Source organism: Coregonus clupeaformis, unplaced genomic scaffold, assembly GCF_020615455.1.
Source record: "Coregonus clupeaformis isolate EN_2021a unplaced genomic scaffold, ASM2061545v1 scaf0275, whole genome shotgun sequence".
In the NCBI taxonomy this organism is placed as follows: Eukaryota; Metazoa; Chordata; class Actinopteri; order Salmoniformes; family Salmonidae; genus Coregonus; species Coregonus clupeaformis.
In genome coordinates, this window is record NW_025533730.1 from 407501 (window position 1) to 426073 (window position 18573).

At 42.4% G+C, this 18573-nt stretch overlaps 2 protein-coding genes across 2 annotated transcripts in view; both read right to left on the reverse strand.

Moving 5' to 3' along the window:
* LOC121562785 overlaps positions 1 to 203 on the reverse strand; it is a 2272-nt gene extending 2069 nt beyond the window's left edge. The window contains exon 1 of the mRNA XM_045214543.1: positions 189 to 203. Coding sequence (XP_045070478.1) covers positions 189 to 203 — 15 coding nt within the window. The remainder of the gene's footprint in view (positions 1 to 188) is intronic.
* LOC121562787 lies at positions 179 to 6815 on the reverse strand. The gene is made up of 5 exons (XM_045214537.1): positions 6780 to 6815; positions 2405 to 2671; positions 1202 to 1459; positions 858 to 1103; positions 179 to 610 (listed from the first exon to the last, which is right to left on the reverse strand). The coding sequence occupies exons 3-5, from the start codon at positions 1444 to 1446 to the stop codon at positions 313 to 315; spliced, it is 789 nt and encodes a 262-aa protein (XP_045070472.1). The 5' UTR covers positions 1447 to 1459; positions 2405 to 2671; positions 6780 to 6815; the 3' UTR covers positions 179 to 312.
* Between the last annotated feature and the right edge of the window lie 11758 nt (positions 6816 to 18573).

Below are 18573 nucleotides of genomic sequence, written 5' to 3' on the forward strand. Positions count from 1 at the left end.
GAGACAGAGAGAGAGAGAGACAGAGACAGAGAGAGAGAGAGACAGAGAGAGAGAGAGAGAGAGAGAGAGAGAGAGAGAGAGAGAGAGAGACAGAGAGAGAGAGCGACCGAGAGAGACAGAGACCGAGAGAGACAGACAGAGACTTATTTAAACACCATCACACATTAAAACACTGATGAACACACTACAACTCTGTTTATCATGTCAACTCCCAGGCGTTCCCCTTCAATTCCACCCCTAGGTGAGGTTAAGGTTTAGTGCATTAGACTAAGGTTAGGGTTAGTGGTTAAATCAGTCAGAAAATGGAAAGCCTCATATCAATTCTAGCAGGGTTAAAGAGAGCCAACTAAACCTGAGTTGGGAGACTCTGTCCAGAAGAGGCAGGATGCTCTCTATCTCCCCCGGTGGTATGGAGGTCCACAGCAGGTTGACTTTGACTTGGTGGCAGTGCTGCAGGGTAAAACACAGAGCAGTACAGTCCACTCTGTCCAGCTCTCTGCTGTTCAGGTTGATCCAATGGTCTGAAGACCTCAACAAACTGGACACACAGTCACTGGCTCTGCTGTCATAGATCTGTCTGATGGTGGACTTTACAAAGCTGGAACTGGACCTGAACAAACATGGAGAATGGATTGTTGTGGTTATGTCAAGGTTTCATAAAGGATAACTCACATAGCAACAACTGGCTGGACAGGACATTAATAATTAAAGTCTATAAATATTGAATAAAGATCTCTCACCTCTTGAATAAAACCCTAATGATATTACAGAGGATCACTCAGAACAACATGTCACTGGATATAAATAGTTATGTTCTTCTTTCTAGAAAGTCTGAATAGAGAAAGAAGTTCTCCCACCTCTTGAATATAACCCTTCCCAGAAAGGGGAGAAGATCTGAGATGTACTTCTCTAGGAGCCTGTTCTTCCTGAAGTCCACAGTGATGTTGTGGGTTGAATGCTGCAGCAGAGAGAGAAGCACTTCCAGGTCCAGCCTGCAGGAGGTCAGGTCTCCACCAACCTTCTCCAGGAACCACTGAGTCAAGTCCTTGTCCTGAGCTTCATACACAACTACAGTCAGCTGCTGCAGAGTGTCTGAGTTCAGTCTAGGAGGTTGGAACATAAAGGCAGTCAGAAATATGAAGAAAAACACATGAATGAAGTTCCTATTTCTACTTCTAAAAAACATCAGCTTCGGACTGACCTGAGAGAGAGAGGTCCCTGGTGACACAGCAGTGTGATGAGAGAGTGACCCTGGATCCAGAAGTCAGTCAGGTCCAGACACTGAACCCTCCAGAGTCTCAGCAGGGATGCCACACTACTCAGAGCCCTGGATAACACTCTCTCTGGTGGCTGGTTGCTCTTTAGGACCAGGGAGAGCTCTGGGACAGTCAGTGGAGTAGCACCTCTCCCTGTCCTCCTAACCAGTCTGGACAGTTTCACTGCCATGCCCACATTCAGCCTGGAATGAAAAGACAAAACTCAAGTGACTTTAAACAGAGAAACCTTGTCAGATAAAATGCTCAATAGGAAAATAAACTATTCAATAGACCAGTGTAAGTTCTTCACTCTGTTTGTCAGAACCTAACGGACAACTAGTCCATGCTCAAACCAGGTTTATTCACTCACTGGGTCAAACAGCTGAAAGGACCAAGACATGTTTACACAAGCACATATATTTAGACGGAGTCTCTAACCTTGCACCTCTGGACAGCCAATACATCTCTGTTGCTAGGCAGGAACTGAAGTGGGGACTGTTCCTCCTCACTTCATCTGACCTGACCTCGGCCCGAACTCCTCCCTCCTCCCTAACTCACGGCTGTCCTACACTGAAACCAGATGGTTACCCTTCTCCTCTCCATAGGATACATGAGATTACCCTTCTCCTCTCCATAGGATACATGAGATTACCCTTCTCCTCTCCATAGGATACATGAGATTACCCTTCTCCTCTCCATAGGATACATGAGATTACCCTTCTCCTCTCCATAGGATACATGAGATTACCCTTCTCCTCTCCATAGGATACATGAGATTACCCATCTCCTCTCCATAGGATACATGAGATTACCCTTCTCCTCTCCATAGGATACATGAGATTACCCTTCTCCTCTCCATAGGATACATGAGATTACCCTTCTCCTCTCCATAGGATACATGAGATTACCCTTCTCCTCTCCATAGGATACATGAGATTACCCTTCTCCTCTCCATAGGATACATGAGATTACCCTTCTCCTCTCCATAGGATACATGAGATTTAACAATGACATGTTCTGACAGAATGTCAACTTTCCCCTTTCTCCCCCAGTAGATTTCCATTCACCCAGTTCTAATATGGTAACATGAATAAGGATTGTTTCAAGTTAGAACCCAACACCTGTAAAAGCTGTCTTACTGAACATACCTGAGTTTGTGTAGCTTTGACTCATGTCTCACAATAAGTAAGGCTCCTTGGAGAGAGATCTTGCTGGGGGTAAGAGTGAGGTCCACTCTGGAGGCACAGAGACCCAGGACCCTCCCCACAGACCTGCAGGTTTTCCTGGGTAACTCTCCTCCCAGTGACAGGGTGGAGCCCAAGGCCTGGAGGAGAGAGGCCAACTGCTGGTCCTCCTCTCTGGACCTCACAGGGACGGATTCACACACCCTCTGGAAGAACCTGTCATCATCACAGCTGAAACAGCAGAACATGGGGGGACATGAAATCAGACATTTAGGAGACAGTCCAAAAGTATTGGGACAGTGACACATTTTGTGTTGTGTTGGCTCTGTACTCCAGCACTTTGACATGATACAATGACTATGAGGTTAAAGTTACAGCAATGTTTGTACATACAGTGCCTTGCATTAGTATTCAATCCCCTTACATACTTTTTATTGTGTTACAACCTGGAATTAAAATGGATTCAATTAGAATGTTTTTGTCAATAATTTACTCAAAATACTCTGTAATGTCAAAGTGGAAGAACAACATTTGTTAAAGATTAATGAAATATAAAACACTAATATACCTTGATTAGATTAGGTATTCTGAGTATAAACTTTCAGGTTTCATGTTACAAAAGGTCTCAAAGATAAAATTCACAAGATTTCTAAAAGACACATTTCTAGCATCACAAAATTTAAGAAAAATTCACAATATCTGTGTGACATTTAGTAATGCAACATTTGTTATGTCAAGAAATCTGAGTATAAATGTTACCAGATTCACCAACACTTGAAGTTTTATATTACAATGTTTCTACAATACAATAATCACTAGCATCACATAATCACTAACCACCACACATGTTCAGACTCACCTCAGCTGTGAGATGTAGGGCAGACACTGAAGGAAACTCCTCACTTCACTCTCTTCATCTGACCAGCCCTTCAGCTCTACTGGTTTCTTCTCTGGTTGGAGTTTCAGCACTTCTAGGAGGAGGGAGGCCTTTCTCTCTGAGAGGTCTATGGACCAGACTGCAGGAGCTGACTGGTAAACTGGCTGTAATGCTGGAAGGACACTCCTGCCTGTTTGAGTCTCATAGTCCTTCACATGTGAGTAAAGATCCAGCAGGAAATCACTCTCTCTAAATGGATCATCATCATCATCATCATCATCATCATATGTGTATCTGCACATGGAGGATAATGTCTTTAAGATATTTTCACCTGTCTCTGTATCATACTCAGCTGCAGCAACACTGAGTTTAGACAGAACTGACCAGGCCTCTTTATCACAACCAACAAACAACCTGAATGAGAAGACAGAGAAACATTGTTACTACATGTTATCATAGATTCTCTGGTTAAGTCATGCAGAGGAATCACCCACAGACAAATAATAATGTTTACATGGCAGAATGGCAAATAAAGACTAATGGAGTGATTTGGATAAACAGATGTTTTATTAACAAGATAAATAGCTGGTACAATATGACACATCTCTGAAAAAAAACACTCACCTCAGCTGTGAGATGTAGGGCAGACACTGAAGGAAACTCCTCACTTCACTCTCTTCATCTGACCAGTCCTTCAGCTCTACTGTTTTCTTCTCTGGTTGGAGTTTCAGCACTTCTAGGAGGAGGGAGGCCTTTCTCTCTGAGAGGTCTACGGACCAGACTGCAGGACTGGCTGCCTGGTAAACTGTCTGTAATGCTGGAAGGACACTCCTGCCTGTTTGAGTCTCATAGTCCTTCACATGTGAGTACAGATCCAGCAGGAAATCACTCTGTTCAGAATTGTCTCCACTGAGAAAAGGAAAGGTGCTGTAAGTCCACATTGATGATACCAGCTTCAGTGTCTTCTCTCCTGTCTGCTCCTCCCACTCTGCTGCTTGAGACAGGAGATCCACCAGGAACTTGATCCGCTTTGAGTGTTCAGGCCAGAATGGATGGAAACTGCAACAAGGACAGTAACAGCTGAATCAGACATGGATGAACACATGAAACCAGTCATAGCTAAAGATATATGAAGTAGCTATACATTTACATAATGTGCTTTGATTATATGTAAAAGTATTTAATTTTAGAGACATTCACATGATGTATGTGTGACATTTAGTAATGCAACATTTGTTATGTCAGGAAATCTGAGTATAAATGTTACCAGATTCACCAACACTTTAAGTTTTATATTACAATGTTTCTACAAGACAATAATCACTAGCATCACATAATCACTAACCACCACACATGTTCAGACTCACCTCAGCTGTGAGATGTAGGGCAGACACTGAAGGAAACTCCTCACTTCACTCTCTTCATCTGACCAGCCCTCCAGCTTTACTGGTTTCTTCTCTGGGTGGAGTTTCAGCACTTCTAGGAGGAGGGAGGCCTTTCTCTTTGAGAGGTCTATGGACCAGACTGCAGGAGCTGACTGGTAAACTGTCTGTAATGCTGGAAGGACACTCCTGCCTGTTTGAGTCTCATAGTCCTTCACATGTGAGTACAGATCCAGCAGGAAATCCCATTTCTGATAGTGATATACTTCAGACATTGACAACAGTTTCTCTACAGTTGTTTGTATGGTTCCTCTCTCATGGAGAGCTGCTTGTAGACACAGATTCAGTAGGAATATCTTCTCTCTCTTTGTCCTCTCTTCACGGGATCTTCTCTGATCCTGTGGTGGAGGAAAACTGCAAGAACAGTTAAACAACAAATAGATGAATATGTGAGAGATATTATATGCATTTCTGATGGTCACATTATAGCGGTTAAAATACAATGACTAACTTTCTAAATTCATCATCCGCTTAAATTGTTCCTTAAAATCCTGACCACGAAGTAAGATTGCATATTTTTAAACAGTATGTGTCTGTTTAGTTTATTAAGTTACTGCAGAAAGCTACAAACTTCCTCTCTAAAGGGAAATACAGGGACAGACAACTACAATCTCTGAACTGTACGGATCCAACTCACCTCAGCTGTGAGATGTAGGGCAGACACTGAAGGAAACTCCTCACTTCACTCTCTTCATCTGACCAGTCCTTCAGCTCTACTGGTTTCTTCTCTGGTTGGAGTTTCAGCACTTCTAGGAGGAGGGAGGACTTTCTCTTTGAGAGGTCTATGGACCAGACTGCAGGAGCTGACTGGTAAACTGGCTGTAATGCTGGAAGGACATTCCTGCCTGTTTGAGTCTCATAGTCCTTCACATGTGAGTACAGATTCAGCAGGAAATCACTCTCTCTAAATGGATCATCACCATCATCATCATCATCATATGTGTATCTGCACATGGAGGATAATGTCTTTAAGATATTTTCTCCTGTCTCTGTATCATACTCAGCTGCAGCAACACTGAGTTTAGACAGAACTGACCAGGCCTCTTTATCATAACCAACAAACAACCTGAATGAGAAGACAGAGAAACATTGTTACTACATGTTATCCTAGATTCTCTGGTTAAGTCATGCAGAGGAATCACCCACAGACAAATAATAATGTTTACATGGCAGAATGTAAAAAAAAGACTAATGGAGTGATTTGGATAAACAGATGTCTTATTAACAAGATAAATAGCTGGTACAATATGACACATCTCTGGAAAAAAAACACTCACCTCAGCTGTGAGATGTAGGGCAGACACTGAAGGAAACTCCTCACTTCACTCTCTTCATCTGACCAGTCCTTCAGCTCTACTGTTTTCTTCTCTGGTTGGAGTTTCAGCACTTCTAGGAGGAGGGAGGCCTTTCTCTCTGAGAGGTCTACGGACCAGACTGCAGGACTGGCTGCCTGGTAAACTGTCTGTAATGCTGGAAGGACACTCCTGCCTGTTTGAGTCTCATAGTCCTTCACATGTGAGTACAGATCCAGCAGGAAATCACTCTGTTCAGAATTGTCTCCACTGAGAAAAGGAAAGGTGCTGTAAGTCCACATTGATGATACCAGCTTCAGTGTCTTCTCTCCTGTCTGCTCCTCCCACTCTGCTGCTTGAGACAGGAGATCCACCAGGAACTTGATCCGCTTTGAGTGTTCAGGCCAGAATGGATGGAAACTGCAACAAGGACAGTAACAGCTGAATCAGACATGGATGAACACATGAAACCAGTCATAGCTAAAGATATATGAAGTAGCTATACATTTACATAATGTGCTTTGATTATATGTAAAAGTATTTAATTTTAGAGACATTCACATGATGTATGTGTGACATTTAGTAATGCAACATTTGTTATGTCAGGAAATCTGAGTATAAATGTTACCAGATTCACCAACACTTTAAGTTTTATATTACAATGTTTCTACAAGACAATAATCACTAGCATCACATAATCACTAACCACCACACATGTTCAGACTCACCTCAGCTGTGAGATGTAGGGCAGACACTGAAGGAAACTCCTCACTTCACTCTCTTCATCTGACCAGCCCTCCAGCTTTACTGGTTTCTTCTCTGGGTGGAGTTTCAGCACTTCTAGGAGGAGGGAGGCCTTTCTCTTTGAGAGGTCTATGGACCAGACTGCAGGAGCTGACTGGTAAACTGTCTGTAATGCTGGAAGGACACTCCTGCCTGTTTGAGTCTCATAGTCCTTCACATGTGAGTACAGATCCAGCAGGAAATCCCATTTCTGATAGTGATATACTTCAGACATTGACAACAGTTTCTCTACAGTTGTTTGTATGGTTCCTCTCTCATGGAGAGCTGCTTGTAGACACAGATTCAGTAGGAATATCTTCTCTCTCTTTGTCCTCTCTTCACGGGATCTTCTCTGATCCTGTGGTGGAGGAAAACTGCAAGAACAGTTAAACAACAAATAGATGAATATGTGAGAGATATTATATGCATTTCTGATGGTCACATTATAGCGGTTAAAATACAATGACTAACTTTCTAAATTCATCATCCGCTTAAATTGTTCCTTAAAATCCTGACCACGAAGTAAGATTGCATCTTTTTAAACAGTATGTGTCTGTTTAGTTTATTAAGTTACTGTAGAAAGCTAAACGCATCCCTCTCTAAAGGGAAATACAGGGACAGACAACTACAATCTCAGAACTGTACTGATCCAACTCACCTCAGCTGTGAGATGTAGGGCAGACACTGAAGGAAACTCCTCACTTCACTCTCTTCATCTGACCAGTCCTTCAGCTCTACTGGTTTCTTCTCTGGTTGGAGTTTCAGCACTTCTAGGAGGAGGGAGGCCCTTTCTCTCTGAGAGGTCTATGGACCAAACTGCAGGAGCTGACTGGTAAACTGGCTGTAATGCTGGAAGGACACTCCTGCCTGTTTGAGTCTCATAGTCCTTCACATGTGAGTACAGATCCAGCAGGAAATCACTCTCTCTAAATGGATCATCACCATCATCATCATCATCATATGTGTATCTGCACATGGAGGATAATGTCTTTAAGATATTTTCTCCTGTCTCTGTATCATACTCAGCTGCAGCAACACTGAGTTTAGACAGAACTGACCAGGCCTCTTTATCATAACCAACAAACAACCTGAATGAGAAGACAGAGAAACATTGTTACTACATGTTATCCTAGATTCTCTGGTTAAGTCATGCAGAGGAATCACCCACAGACAAATAATAATGTTTATATGGCAGAATGGCAAAAAAAAAAGACTAATGGAGTGATTTGGATGAACAGATGTTTTATTAACAAGATAAATAGCTGGTACAATATGACACATCTCTGGAAAAAAAACACTCACCTCAGCTGTGAGATGTAGGGCAGACACTGAAGGAAACTCCTCACTTCACTCTCTTCATCTGACCAGTCCTTCAGCTCTACTGTTTTCTTCTCTGGTTGGAGTTTCAGCACTTCTAGGAGGAGGGAGGCCTTTCTCTCTGAGAGGTCTACGGACCAGACTGCAGGACTGGCTGCCTGGTAAACTGTCTGTAATGCTGGAAGGACACTCCTGCCTGTTTGAGTCTCATAGTCCTTCACATGTGAGTACAGATCCAGCAGGAAATCACTCTGTTCAGAATTGTCTCCACTGAGAAAAGGAAAGGTGCTGTAAGTCCACATTGATGATACCAGCTTCAGTGTCTTCTCTCCTGTCTGCTCCTCCCACTCTGCTGCTTGAGACAGGAGATCCACCAGGAACTTGATCCGCTTTGAGTGTTCAGGCCAGAATGGATGGAAACTGCAACAAGGACAGTAACAGCTGAATCAGACATGGATGAACACATGAAACCAGTCATAGCTAAAGATATATGAAGTAGCTATACATTTACATAATGTGCTTTGATTATATGTAAAAGTATTTAATTTTAGAGACATTCACATGATGTATGTGTGACATTTAGTAATGCAACATTTGTTATGTCAGGAAATCTGAGTATAAATGTTACCAGATTCACCAACACTTTAAGTTTTATATTACAATGTTTCTACAAGACAATAATCACTAGCATCACATAATCACTAACCACCACACATGTTCAGACTCACCTCAGCTGTGAGATGTAGGGCAGACACTGAAGGAAACTCCTCACTTCACTCTCTTCATCTGACCAGCCCTCCAGCTTTACTGGTTTCTTCTCTGGGTGGAGTTTCAGCACTTCTAGGAGGAGGGAGGCCTTTCTCTTTGAGAGGTCTATGGACCAGACTGCAGGAGCTGACTGGTAAACTGGCTGTAATGCTGGAAGGACACTCCTGCCTGTTTGAGTCTCATAGTCCTTCACATGTGAGTACAGATCCAGCAGGAAATCCCATTTCTGATAGTGATATACTTCAGACATTGACAACAGTTTCTCTACAGTTGTTTGTATGGTTCCTCTCTCATGGAGAGCTGCTTGTAGACACAGATTCAGTAGGAATATCTTCTCTCTCTTTGTCCTCTCTTCACGGGATCTTCTCTGATCCTGTGGTGGAGGAAAACTGCAAGAACAGTTAAACAACAAATAGATGAATATGTGAGAGATATTATATGCATTTCTGATGGTCACATTATAGCGGTTAAAATACAATGACTAACTTTCTAAATTCATCATCCGCTTAAATTGTTCCTTAAAATCCTGACCACGAAGTAAGATTGCATCTTTTTAAACAGTATGTGTCTGTTTAGTTTATTAAGTTACTGTAGAAAGCTAAACGCATCCTCTCTAAAGGGAAATACAGGGACAGACAACTACAATCTCTGAACTGTACTGATCCAACTCACCTCAGCTGTGAGATGTAGGGCAGACACTGAAGGAAACTCCTCACTTCACTCTCTTCATCTGACCAGTCCTTCAGCTCTACTGGTTTCTTCTCTGGTTGGAGTTTCAGCACTTCTAGGAGGAGGGAGGCCCTTTCTCTCTGAGAGGTCTATGGACCAAACTGCAGGAGCTGACTGGTAAACTGGCTGTAATGCTGGAAGGACACTCCTGCCTGTTTGAGTCTCATAGTCCTTCACATGTGAGTACAGATCCAGCAGGAAATCACTCTCTCTAAATGGATCATCACCATCATCATCATCATCATATGTGTATCTGCACATGGAGGATAATGTCTTTAAGATATTTTCTCCTGTCTCTGTATCATACTCAGCTGCAGCAACACTGAGTTTAGACAGAACTGACCAGGCCTCTTTATCATAACCAACAAACAACCTGAATGAGAAGACAGAGAAACATTGTTACTACATGTTATCCTAGATTCTCTGGTTAAGTCATGCAGAGGAATCACCCACAGACAAATAATAATGTTTATATGGCAGAATGGCAAAAAAAAAAGACTAATGGAGTGATTTGGATGAACAGATGTTTTATTAACAAGATAAATAGCTGGTACAATATGACACATCTCTGGAAAAAAACACTCACCTCAGCTGTGAGATGTAGGGCAGACACTGAAGGAAACTCCTCACTTCACTCTCTTCATCTGACCAGCCCTTCAGCTCTACTGGTTTCTTCCCTGGTTGGAGTTTCAGTACATCTAGGAGGAGGGAGGCCTTTCTCTCTGAGAGGTATATGGACCAGACTGCAGGAGCTGACTGGTAAACTGGCTGTAATGCTGGAAGGACACTCCTGCCTGTTTGAGTCTCATAGTCCTTCACATGTGAATACAGATCCAGCAGGAAATCATATTTCTGATTGTGATATACTTCAGACATTGACAACAGTTTCTCTACAGTTGTTTGTATGGTTCCTCTCTCATGGAGAGCTGCTTGAAGACACAGATTCAGTAGGAATATCTTCTCTCTCTTTGTCCTCTCTTCAGGGGAACTTCTCCGATCCTGTGGTGGACGAAAACTGCAAGAACAGTTATACAACAAATAGATTAATATGTGAGAGATATTTGAAGTTCTGATGGTCACATTATGGTGGGTAAAATACAATGACTATCTTTCTAAACTCACCATCTACTTAAATTGTTCCTTCAAATCCTGACTACAAAGATCGCATATTTTCCAAACGGTATGTGTCTGTTTAGTTTATTAAGTTACTGTAGAAAGCTACAAACTTACATTTACATTTTAGTCATTTAGCAGACACTCTTATCCAGAGCGACTTACAGTTAGTTTATTTTTCATACTGGCCCCCCTTGGGAATCGAACCACAACCCTGGCGTTGCAAACGCCATGCTCTATCAACTGAGCTACATCCCTGCCGGCCATTCCCTCCCCTACCCTGGGCCAATTGTGCGCCGCCCCATGGGTCTCCCGGTCGCGGCCGGCTACGACAGAGCCTGGATTCGAACCAGGATCTCTAGTGGCACAGCTAGCACTGCGATGCAGTGCCTTAGACCACTGCGCCACTCGGGAGACCTTTCCCTCTCTAAAGGGAAATACAGGGACAGACAACTACAATCTCTGAACTGTACTGATCCAACTCACCTCAGCTGTGAGATGTAGGGCAGACACTGAAGGAAACTCCTCACTTCACTCTCTTCATCTGACCAGTCCTTCAGCTCTACTGGTTTCTTCTCTGGTTGGAGTGTCAGCACTTCTAGGAGGAGGGAGGCCTTTCTCTCTGAGAGGTCTATGGACCAGACTAAAGGAGCTGACTGGTAAACTGGCTGTAATGCTGGAAGGACACTCCTGCCTGTTTGAGTCTCATAGTCCTTCACATGTGAGTACAGATCCAGCAGGAAATCACTCTCTCTAAATGGATCATCACCATCATCATCATCATCATATGTGTATCTGCACATGGAGGATAATGTCTTTAAGATATTTTCTCCTGTCTCTGTATCATACTCAGCTGCAGCAACACTGAGTTTAGACAGAACTGACGAGGCCTCTTTATCATAACCAACAAACAACCTGAATGAGAAGACAGAGAAACATTGTTACTACATGTTATCCTAGATTCTCTGGTTAAGTCATGCAGAGGAATCACCCACAGACAAATAATAATGTTTACATGGCAGAATGTAAAAAAAAGACTAATGGAGTGATTTGGATAAACAGATGTCTTATTAACAAGATAAATAGCTGGTACAATATGACACATCTCTGGAAAAAAACACTCACCTCAGCTGTGAGATGTAGGGCAGACACTGAAGGAAACTCCTCACTTCACTCTCTTCATCTGACCAGTCCTTCAGCTCTACTGTTTTCTTCTCTGGTTGGAGTTTCAGCACTTCTAGGAGGAGGGGAGGCCTTTCTCTCTGAGAGGTCTACGGACCAGACTGCAGGACTGGCTGACTGGTAAACTGGCTGTAATGCTGGAAGGACACTCCTGCCTGTTTGAGTCTCAAGTCCTTCACATGTGAGTACAGATCCAGCAGGAAATCACTCTGTTCAGAATTGTCTCCACTGAGAAAAGGAAAGGTGCTGTAAGTCCACATTGATGATACCAGCTTCAGTGTCTTCTCTCCTGTCTGCTCCTCCCACTCTGCTGCTTGAGACAGGAGATCCACCAGGAACTTGATCCGCTTTGAGTGTTCAGGCCAGAATGGATGGAAACTGCAACAAGGACAGTAACAGCTGAATCAGACATGGATGAACACATGAAACCAGTCATAGCTAAAGATATATGAAGTAGCTATACATTTACATAATGTGCTTTGATTATATGTAAAAGTATTTAATTTTAGAGACATTCACATGATGTATGTGTGACATTTAGTAATGCAACATTTGTTATGTCAGGAAATCTGAGTATAAATGTTACCAGATTCACCAACACTTTAAGTTTTATATTACAATGTTTCTACAAGACAATAATCACTAGCATCACATAATCACTAACCACCACACATGTTCAGACTCACCTCAGCTGTGAGATGTAGGGCAGACACTGAAGGAAACTCCTCACTTCACTCTCTTCATCTGACCAGCCCTCCAGCTTTACTGGTTTCTTCTCTGGGTGGAGTTTCAGCACTTCTAGGAGGAGGGAGGCCTTTCTCTTTGAGAGGTCTATGGACCAGACTGCAGGAGCTGACTGGTAAACTGGCTGTAATGCTGGAAGGACACTCCTGCCTGTTTGAGTCTCATAGTCCTTCACATGTGAGTACAGATCCAGCAGGAAATCACTCTGTTTAGAATTGTCTCCACTGAGAAAAGGAAAGGTGCTGTAAGTCCACACTGATGATACCAGCTTCAGTGTCTTCTCTCCTGTCTGCTCCTCCCACTCTGCTGCTTGAGGCAGGAGATCCACTAGGAACTTGATCCGCTTTGAGGGATCAGATCTCCGTGGACAGAAACTGCAACAAGGACAGTAACAGCTGATTCAGACATGGATGAACACATGAAACCAGTCATAGCTAAAGATATATGAAGTAGTTATACATTCACATAATGTGCTTTTATTATATGTAAAAGTATTTAATTTCACATTCACATTCACATGATGTATGTGTGACATTTAGTAATGCAACATTTGTTATGTCAGGAAATCAGGGGATAAATGTTACCAGATTCACCAACACTTGAAGTTTTATATTACAATGTTTCTACAAGATAATAATCACTAGCATCACATAATCACTAACCACCACACATGTTCAGACTCACCTCAGCTGTGAGATGTAGGGCAGACACTGAAGGAAACTCCTCACTTCACTCTCTTCATCTGACCAGCCCTTCAGCTCTACTGGTTTCTTCTCTGGTTGGAGTTTCAGCACTTCTAGGAGGAGGGAGGCCTTTCTCTTTGAGAGGTCTATGGACCAGACTGCAGGAGCTGACTGGTAAACTGGCTGTAATGCTGGAAGGACACTCCTGCCTGTTTGAGTCTCATAGTCCTTCACATGTGAGTACAGATCCAGCAGGAAATCACTCTGTTTAGAATTGTCTCCACTGAGAAAAGGAAAGGTGCTGTAAGTCCACACTGATGATACCAGCTTCAGTGTCTTCTCTCCTGTCTGCTCCTCCCACTCTGCTGCTTGAGACAGGAGATCCACCAGGAACTTGATCCGCTTTGAGGGATCAGACCTCCGTGGACAGAAACTGCAACAAGGACAGTAACAGCTGATTCAGACATGGATGAACACATGAAACCAGTCATAGCTAAAGATATATGAAGTAGTTATACATTTACATAATGTGCTTTATTATATGTAAAAGTATTTAATTTCACATTCACATTCACATGATGTATGTGTGACATTTAGTAATGCAACATTTGTTATGTCAGGAAATCAGGGGATAAATGTTACCAGATTCACCAACACTTGAAGTTTTATATTACAATGTTTCTACAAGATAATAATCACTAGCATCACATAATCACTAACCACCACACATGTTCAGACTCACCTCAGCTGTGAGATGTAGGGCAGACACTGAAGGAAACTCCTCACTTCACTCTCTTCATCTGACCAGCCCTTCAGCTCTACTGGTTTCTTTTCTGGTTGGAGTTTCAGCACTTCTAGGAGGAGGGAGGCCTTTCTCTCTGAGAGGTCTACGGACCAGACTGCAGGAGCTGACTGGTAAACTGGCTGTAATGCTGGAAGGACACTCCTGCCTGTTTGAGTCTCATAGTCCTTCACATGAGAGTACAGATCCAGCAGGAAATCACATTTCTGATAGTGATATACTTCAGACATTGACAACAGTTTCTCTACAGTTGTTTGTATGGTTCCTCTCTCATGGAGAGCTGCTTGAAGACACAGATTCAGTAGGAATATCTTCTCTCTCTTTGTCCTCTCTTCAGGGATCTTCTCTGATCCTGTGGTTGGACGAAAACTGCAAGAACAGTTAAACAACAAATAGATGAATATGTGAGAGATATTTGAATTTCTGATGGTCACATTATGGTGGGTAAAATACAATGACTATCTTTCTAAACTCATCATCCACTTAAATTGTTCCTTCAAATCCTGACCATGAAGTAAGATTGCATCTTTTTAAACAGTATGTGTCTGTTTAGTTTATTAAATTACTGTAGAAAGCTACAAACTTCCTCTCTAAAGGGAAATACAGGGACAGACAACTACAATCTCTGAACTGTACGGATCCAACTCACCTCAGCTGTGAGATGTGGGGCAGACACTGAAGGAAACTCCCTCACTTCACTCTCTTCATCTGACCAGCCCTTCAGCTCACTGGTTTCTTCTCTAGTTGGAGTTTCAGCACTTCTAGGAGGAGGGAGGCCTTTCTCTCTGAGAGGTCTATGGACCAGACTGCAGGAGCTGACTGGTAAACTGGCTGTAATGCTGGAAGGACACTCCTGCCTGTTTGAGTCTCATAGTCCTTTACATGTGAGTACAGATCCAGCAGGAAATCACATTTCTGACTGTGATATACTTCAGACAGTGACAACAGTTTCTCTACAGTTGTTTGTATGGTTCCTCTCTCATGGAGAGCTGCTTGAAGACACAGATTCAGTAGGAATATCTTCTCTCTCCTTGTCCTCTCTATATTATCCTTCAGTAGAGGAAATCTGAACAAACAGTTTAAAACACAGATGATATACAGGTGAGTGATGAGGACTGATATGAGTAACAGGGTTGGGGAACTGAAAACCAATAGCACTTTATGACTCCATCTTTCTATAAGAATACAACTATGAATTGGAATTTTGTTCAATTTCAAATCCTACTGAATTACAGTTGCTACAGCATCTTCATATGTTCATGTATTAAACAGATAAAGACGGTGTAAAAACATAAATACTATCTACACCAATTCAATGACACATGGACTCTTGTTGGATAAACTCCCTCACCTCAGCTGTGAGATGTAGGGCAGACACTGAAGGAAACTCCTCACTTCACTCTCTTCATCTGACCAGCCCTTCAGCTCTACTGGTTTCTTCTCTGGTTGGAGTTTCAGCACTTCTAGGAGGAGGGAGGCCTTTCTCTCTGAGAGGTCTATGGACCAGACTGCAGGAGCTGACTGGTAAAGTGGTTTCAATGATGGAAGGACACTCCTGGCTGTTTGATTCCTATTGTACTTCACATGTGAGTACAGATCCAACAGGATGTCATATCTCTCAGTTTGATACACAGAGAACAGTGACAGCAGTGTGTTCACAGCTCTCTGGAAAGTTTCTCTGTGATCTAGTGCTGCTTGTAGACACAAATCTAGTAGGACTGCTTTCTCTTCTGTCTCCAGTCTTTCAGGGGGATCCTCTCTGATGTTCTAGTGGGGTAAACCTGTGACCCATAAAACATAAGAATGTCTATGTTCAGATAGAAGCAGGGGAGAATGTGACTGCTGCCTCTTTTACAGACTGAATACTGTTGTCATCATGTCTATCTTGTTGTGTTGTTGCAATGTCTTGTTTGTCTGTCTTAGCCTTTTTGATAGGTTGTCATTGGAAATAAGAACAATATGTTCTCAACTGACTTAAATAAATGAATAGTCACAAAGACATTGAGTAAATATATATTGGCTGTGGAAACACTCACCTGAGTTTGTTGATATTAGGTAGACACTTTAAAATGGTTTTGCTGAGAGCTTCACTGAGAAGAGTTCTCTGACCCCAGTGTAGACAGAGATGAACCCTCTCTAGACTCTGCTTCATCACTTCTTCTGCTCTCTCAAACACTCGTCTTTCACCCTGGACTGGAAGGTGCAACTCATTTCCACAGAGACCAAGTAAGCTGGTGAAGTCAATTTCTGCCACACTGCTCAGCAAAGTTGTCCAGAGTTGACACAGCATTGAGGGGTCAGATGAATCATCAGAGGAGGGCCTTTAAAAGAGATTAGATTATAAAGATTATTTCAAAGTAGCATGACACAGAAGTGTTTATAACTCAGTATCTGAATGGAAGAGAATACAATAGATATTTTTATAAAGATCAGTTGCTTCATCACAATTTCTCTTTCTTTGACTGGTTAATTGTCAATAAACGTGTGAATTAGATAACACAAATATTACCCAAGATGTCTGACATTCTTCAGAGAGCCAAGTATCAGCCTTACTCCTTGGTCTGACACAATGCAGTCGTTCAGGTCCAAGCCAACCTTTCTCTCTGCAGACTGACTGGTCACATAAGACACTGCACAGCACTGGTGAGGATCAAGATGTTCTCCACTCAGGTCTAGATGATAGTCCAGTTTGTCCAGGAGAAGGAGACAGGCCTCAGTAGACTGATGTTCATACAAGCACTGACACAAAAACAGAAGATCTATCTCAAACTCAGGAGCACCACCTTCTGCATGATCTTGGTTTGTTTGAGATGGAAGAAATGTGTTCACCACTTCCTTGAAGAACCAATCTGACGTCTTCTTGATCTGTTGATCCGGAACTAGACCGTTTACCAATCTAATATTCCTCTCATTCAGAAGCCCACACAGGAAGGGAATCAAGTGTTTTGTGTGTTTCCATTCTTCAGTCTGGCACTTCTCTAGAACCTCTCTGATTTGATCTGGATTCTGTAAGAGCCAAAGGGCACCAAAGAACTCCTGCATTGTGTAGTGGAGAAATGCACAGTAAGTGTCTGACGCTGTGGGTGCAACCTTAACCATAAGTGCTCCTAAGAACGCAAAATGGACACCGCTTTCTTCACAACTCAGTGTTGTCAAGTTCATGTTTTTTTCATTTGTTGCATCAAAAGCAATTTCTGCCAAAGACAATATTTTCTCTGTTTTCTTTGAGATAATTGTCGGTATCCTTAAGTCGTTTGCCACTGTGTTGTTTGATGCACTGACGGAGGATGTTGCTGTACATTTCGGTTATAGTGCATGTCTGTTTAGAAGCCTTTGAGGTAGGGGAAATAAATGCAGGTAACCACCATCAGTGCATACATTGGGACATGGCACAGACTGAACAACTCTAGGTTGTTTAACACACTGCTCAAGGAGTCAGGATCAGCACTCAGCATCTCTGTTAAGTAAGCCCTGATGGATTCATCACTGAACCCTTTCACCTCCACTCTGAACCAGTCTGCGGGCCAGTCTGTCAGGGAAGTCTTCAGATTGATCTGGTCTGCATGTAGTCACAATCTTTGCATCAGGAGGAGGTTCTCCATAAGTTCCTTTACTACCGACAGAGAGGAGAGGTCTGTGATTCCATCAAATATGATGACAACGTTTTCAGAGTTCTCCTTAATATCCTGTAACACTTCTTCTTTACTTTTTTTGGGCTCACTGTGCATGTTAAAGAGAAGGTCCTCCAGGCTCATGGGTTTTCTGTGTGAAATGTCTCTCACGTCAAAATAAAACATGTAATCTAGTTCTCTGTGATCTTTCTCTGCCCAGAGGTTCAACATTTGATGGGCGACTGTTGTTTTTCCAATTCCAGGTTTTCCAAAAAGGAGGATTTTTTTTCTCGTGTGTCCTAAGCAGGTCAGCAGGGATGTTTCCTGTTTGGCCATGGGGATGAAGCTCTTTAGCTTTTTAGGGCGAGCTTTCTTGCATCTTTTGCTCTTCACTTTAATTTTGGAGAGAGATGAATGCACATCTGTATCTAACACAAGAGGGGTGTAAGATAAAGTCCACTCATTTCTACATGTCTCTGGTAGGAGACTACAGCTTTGTTTCCATGCACTATTTGTGATCTTCCGTGCTTTACATTTCAGCTGTGTTTGATATCCGTGACAAGGTTTTGAACCTAAAATAAGGGTATTAAAGGAAGAGAGAGTAAATGCACTGTGCAAACAAATCAAAGCCAATCTAAAGGACTAGAGAAAATCAGGACAGAAAGCTACAAGGATACCCTAGTAGATCTTTGTAGATTGAAGGTGCTCTTTTGGGGCTAAATGGTCATCAAAAACAAGAAGAACCAAGGGGCACTAAAAACACAGTTAAAATGCCTGTATTATGATGGCA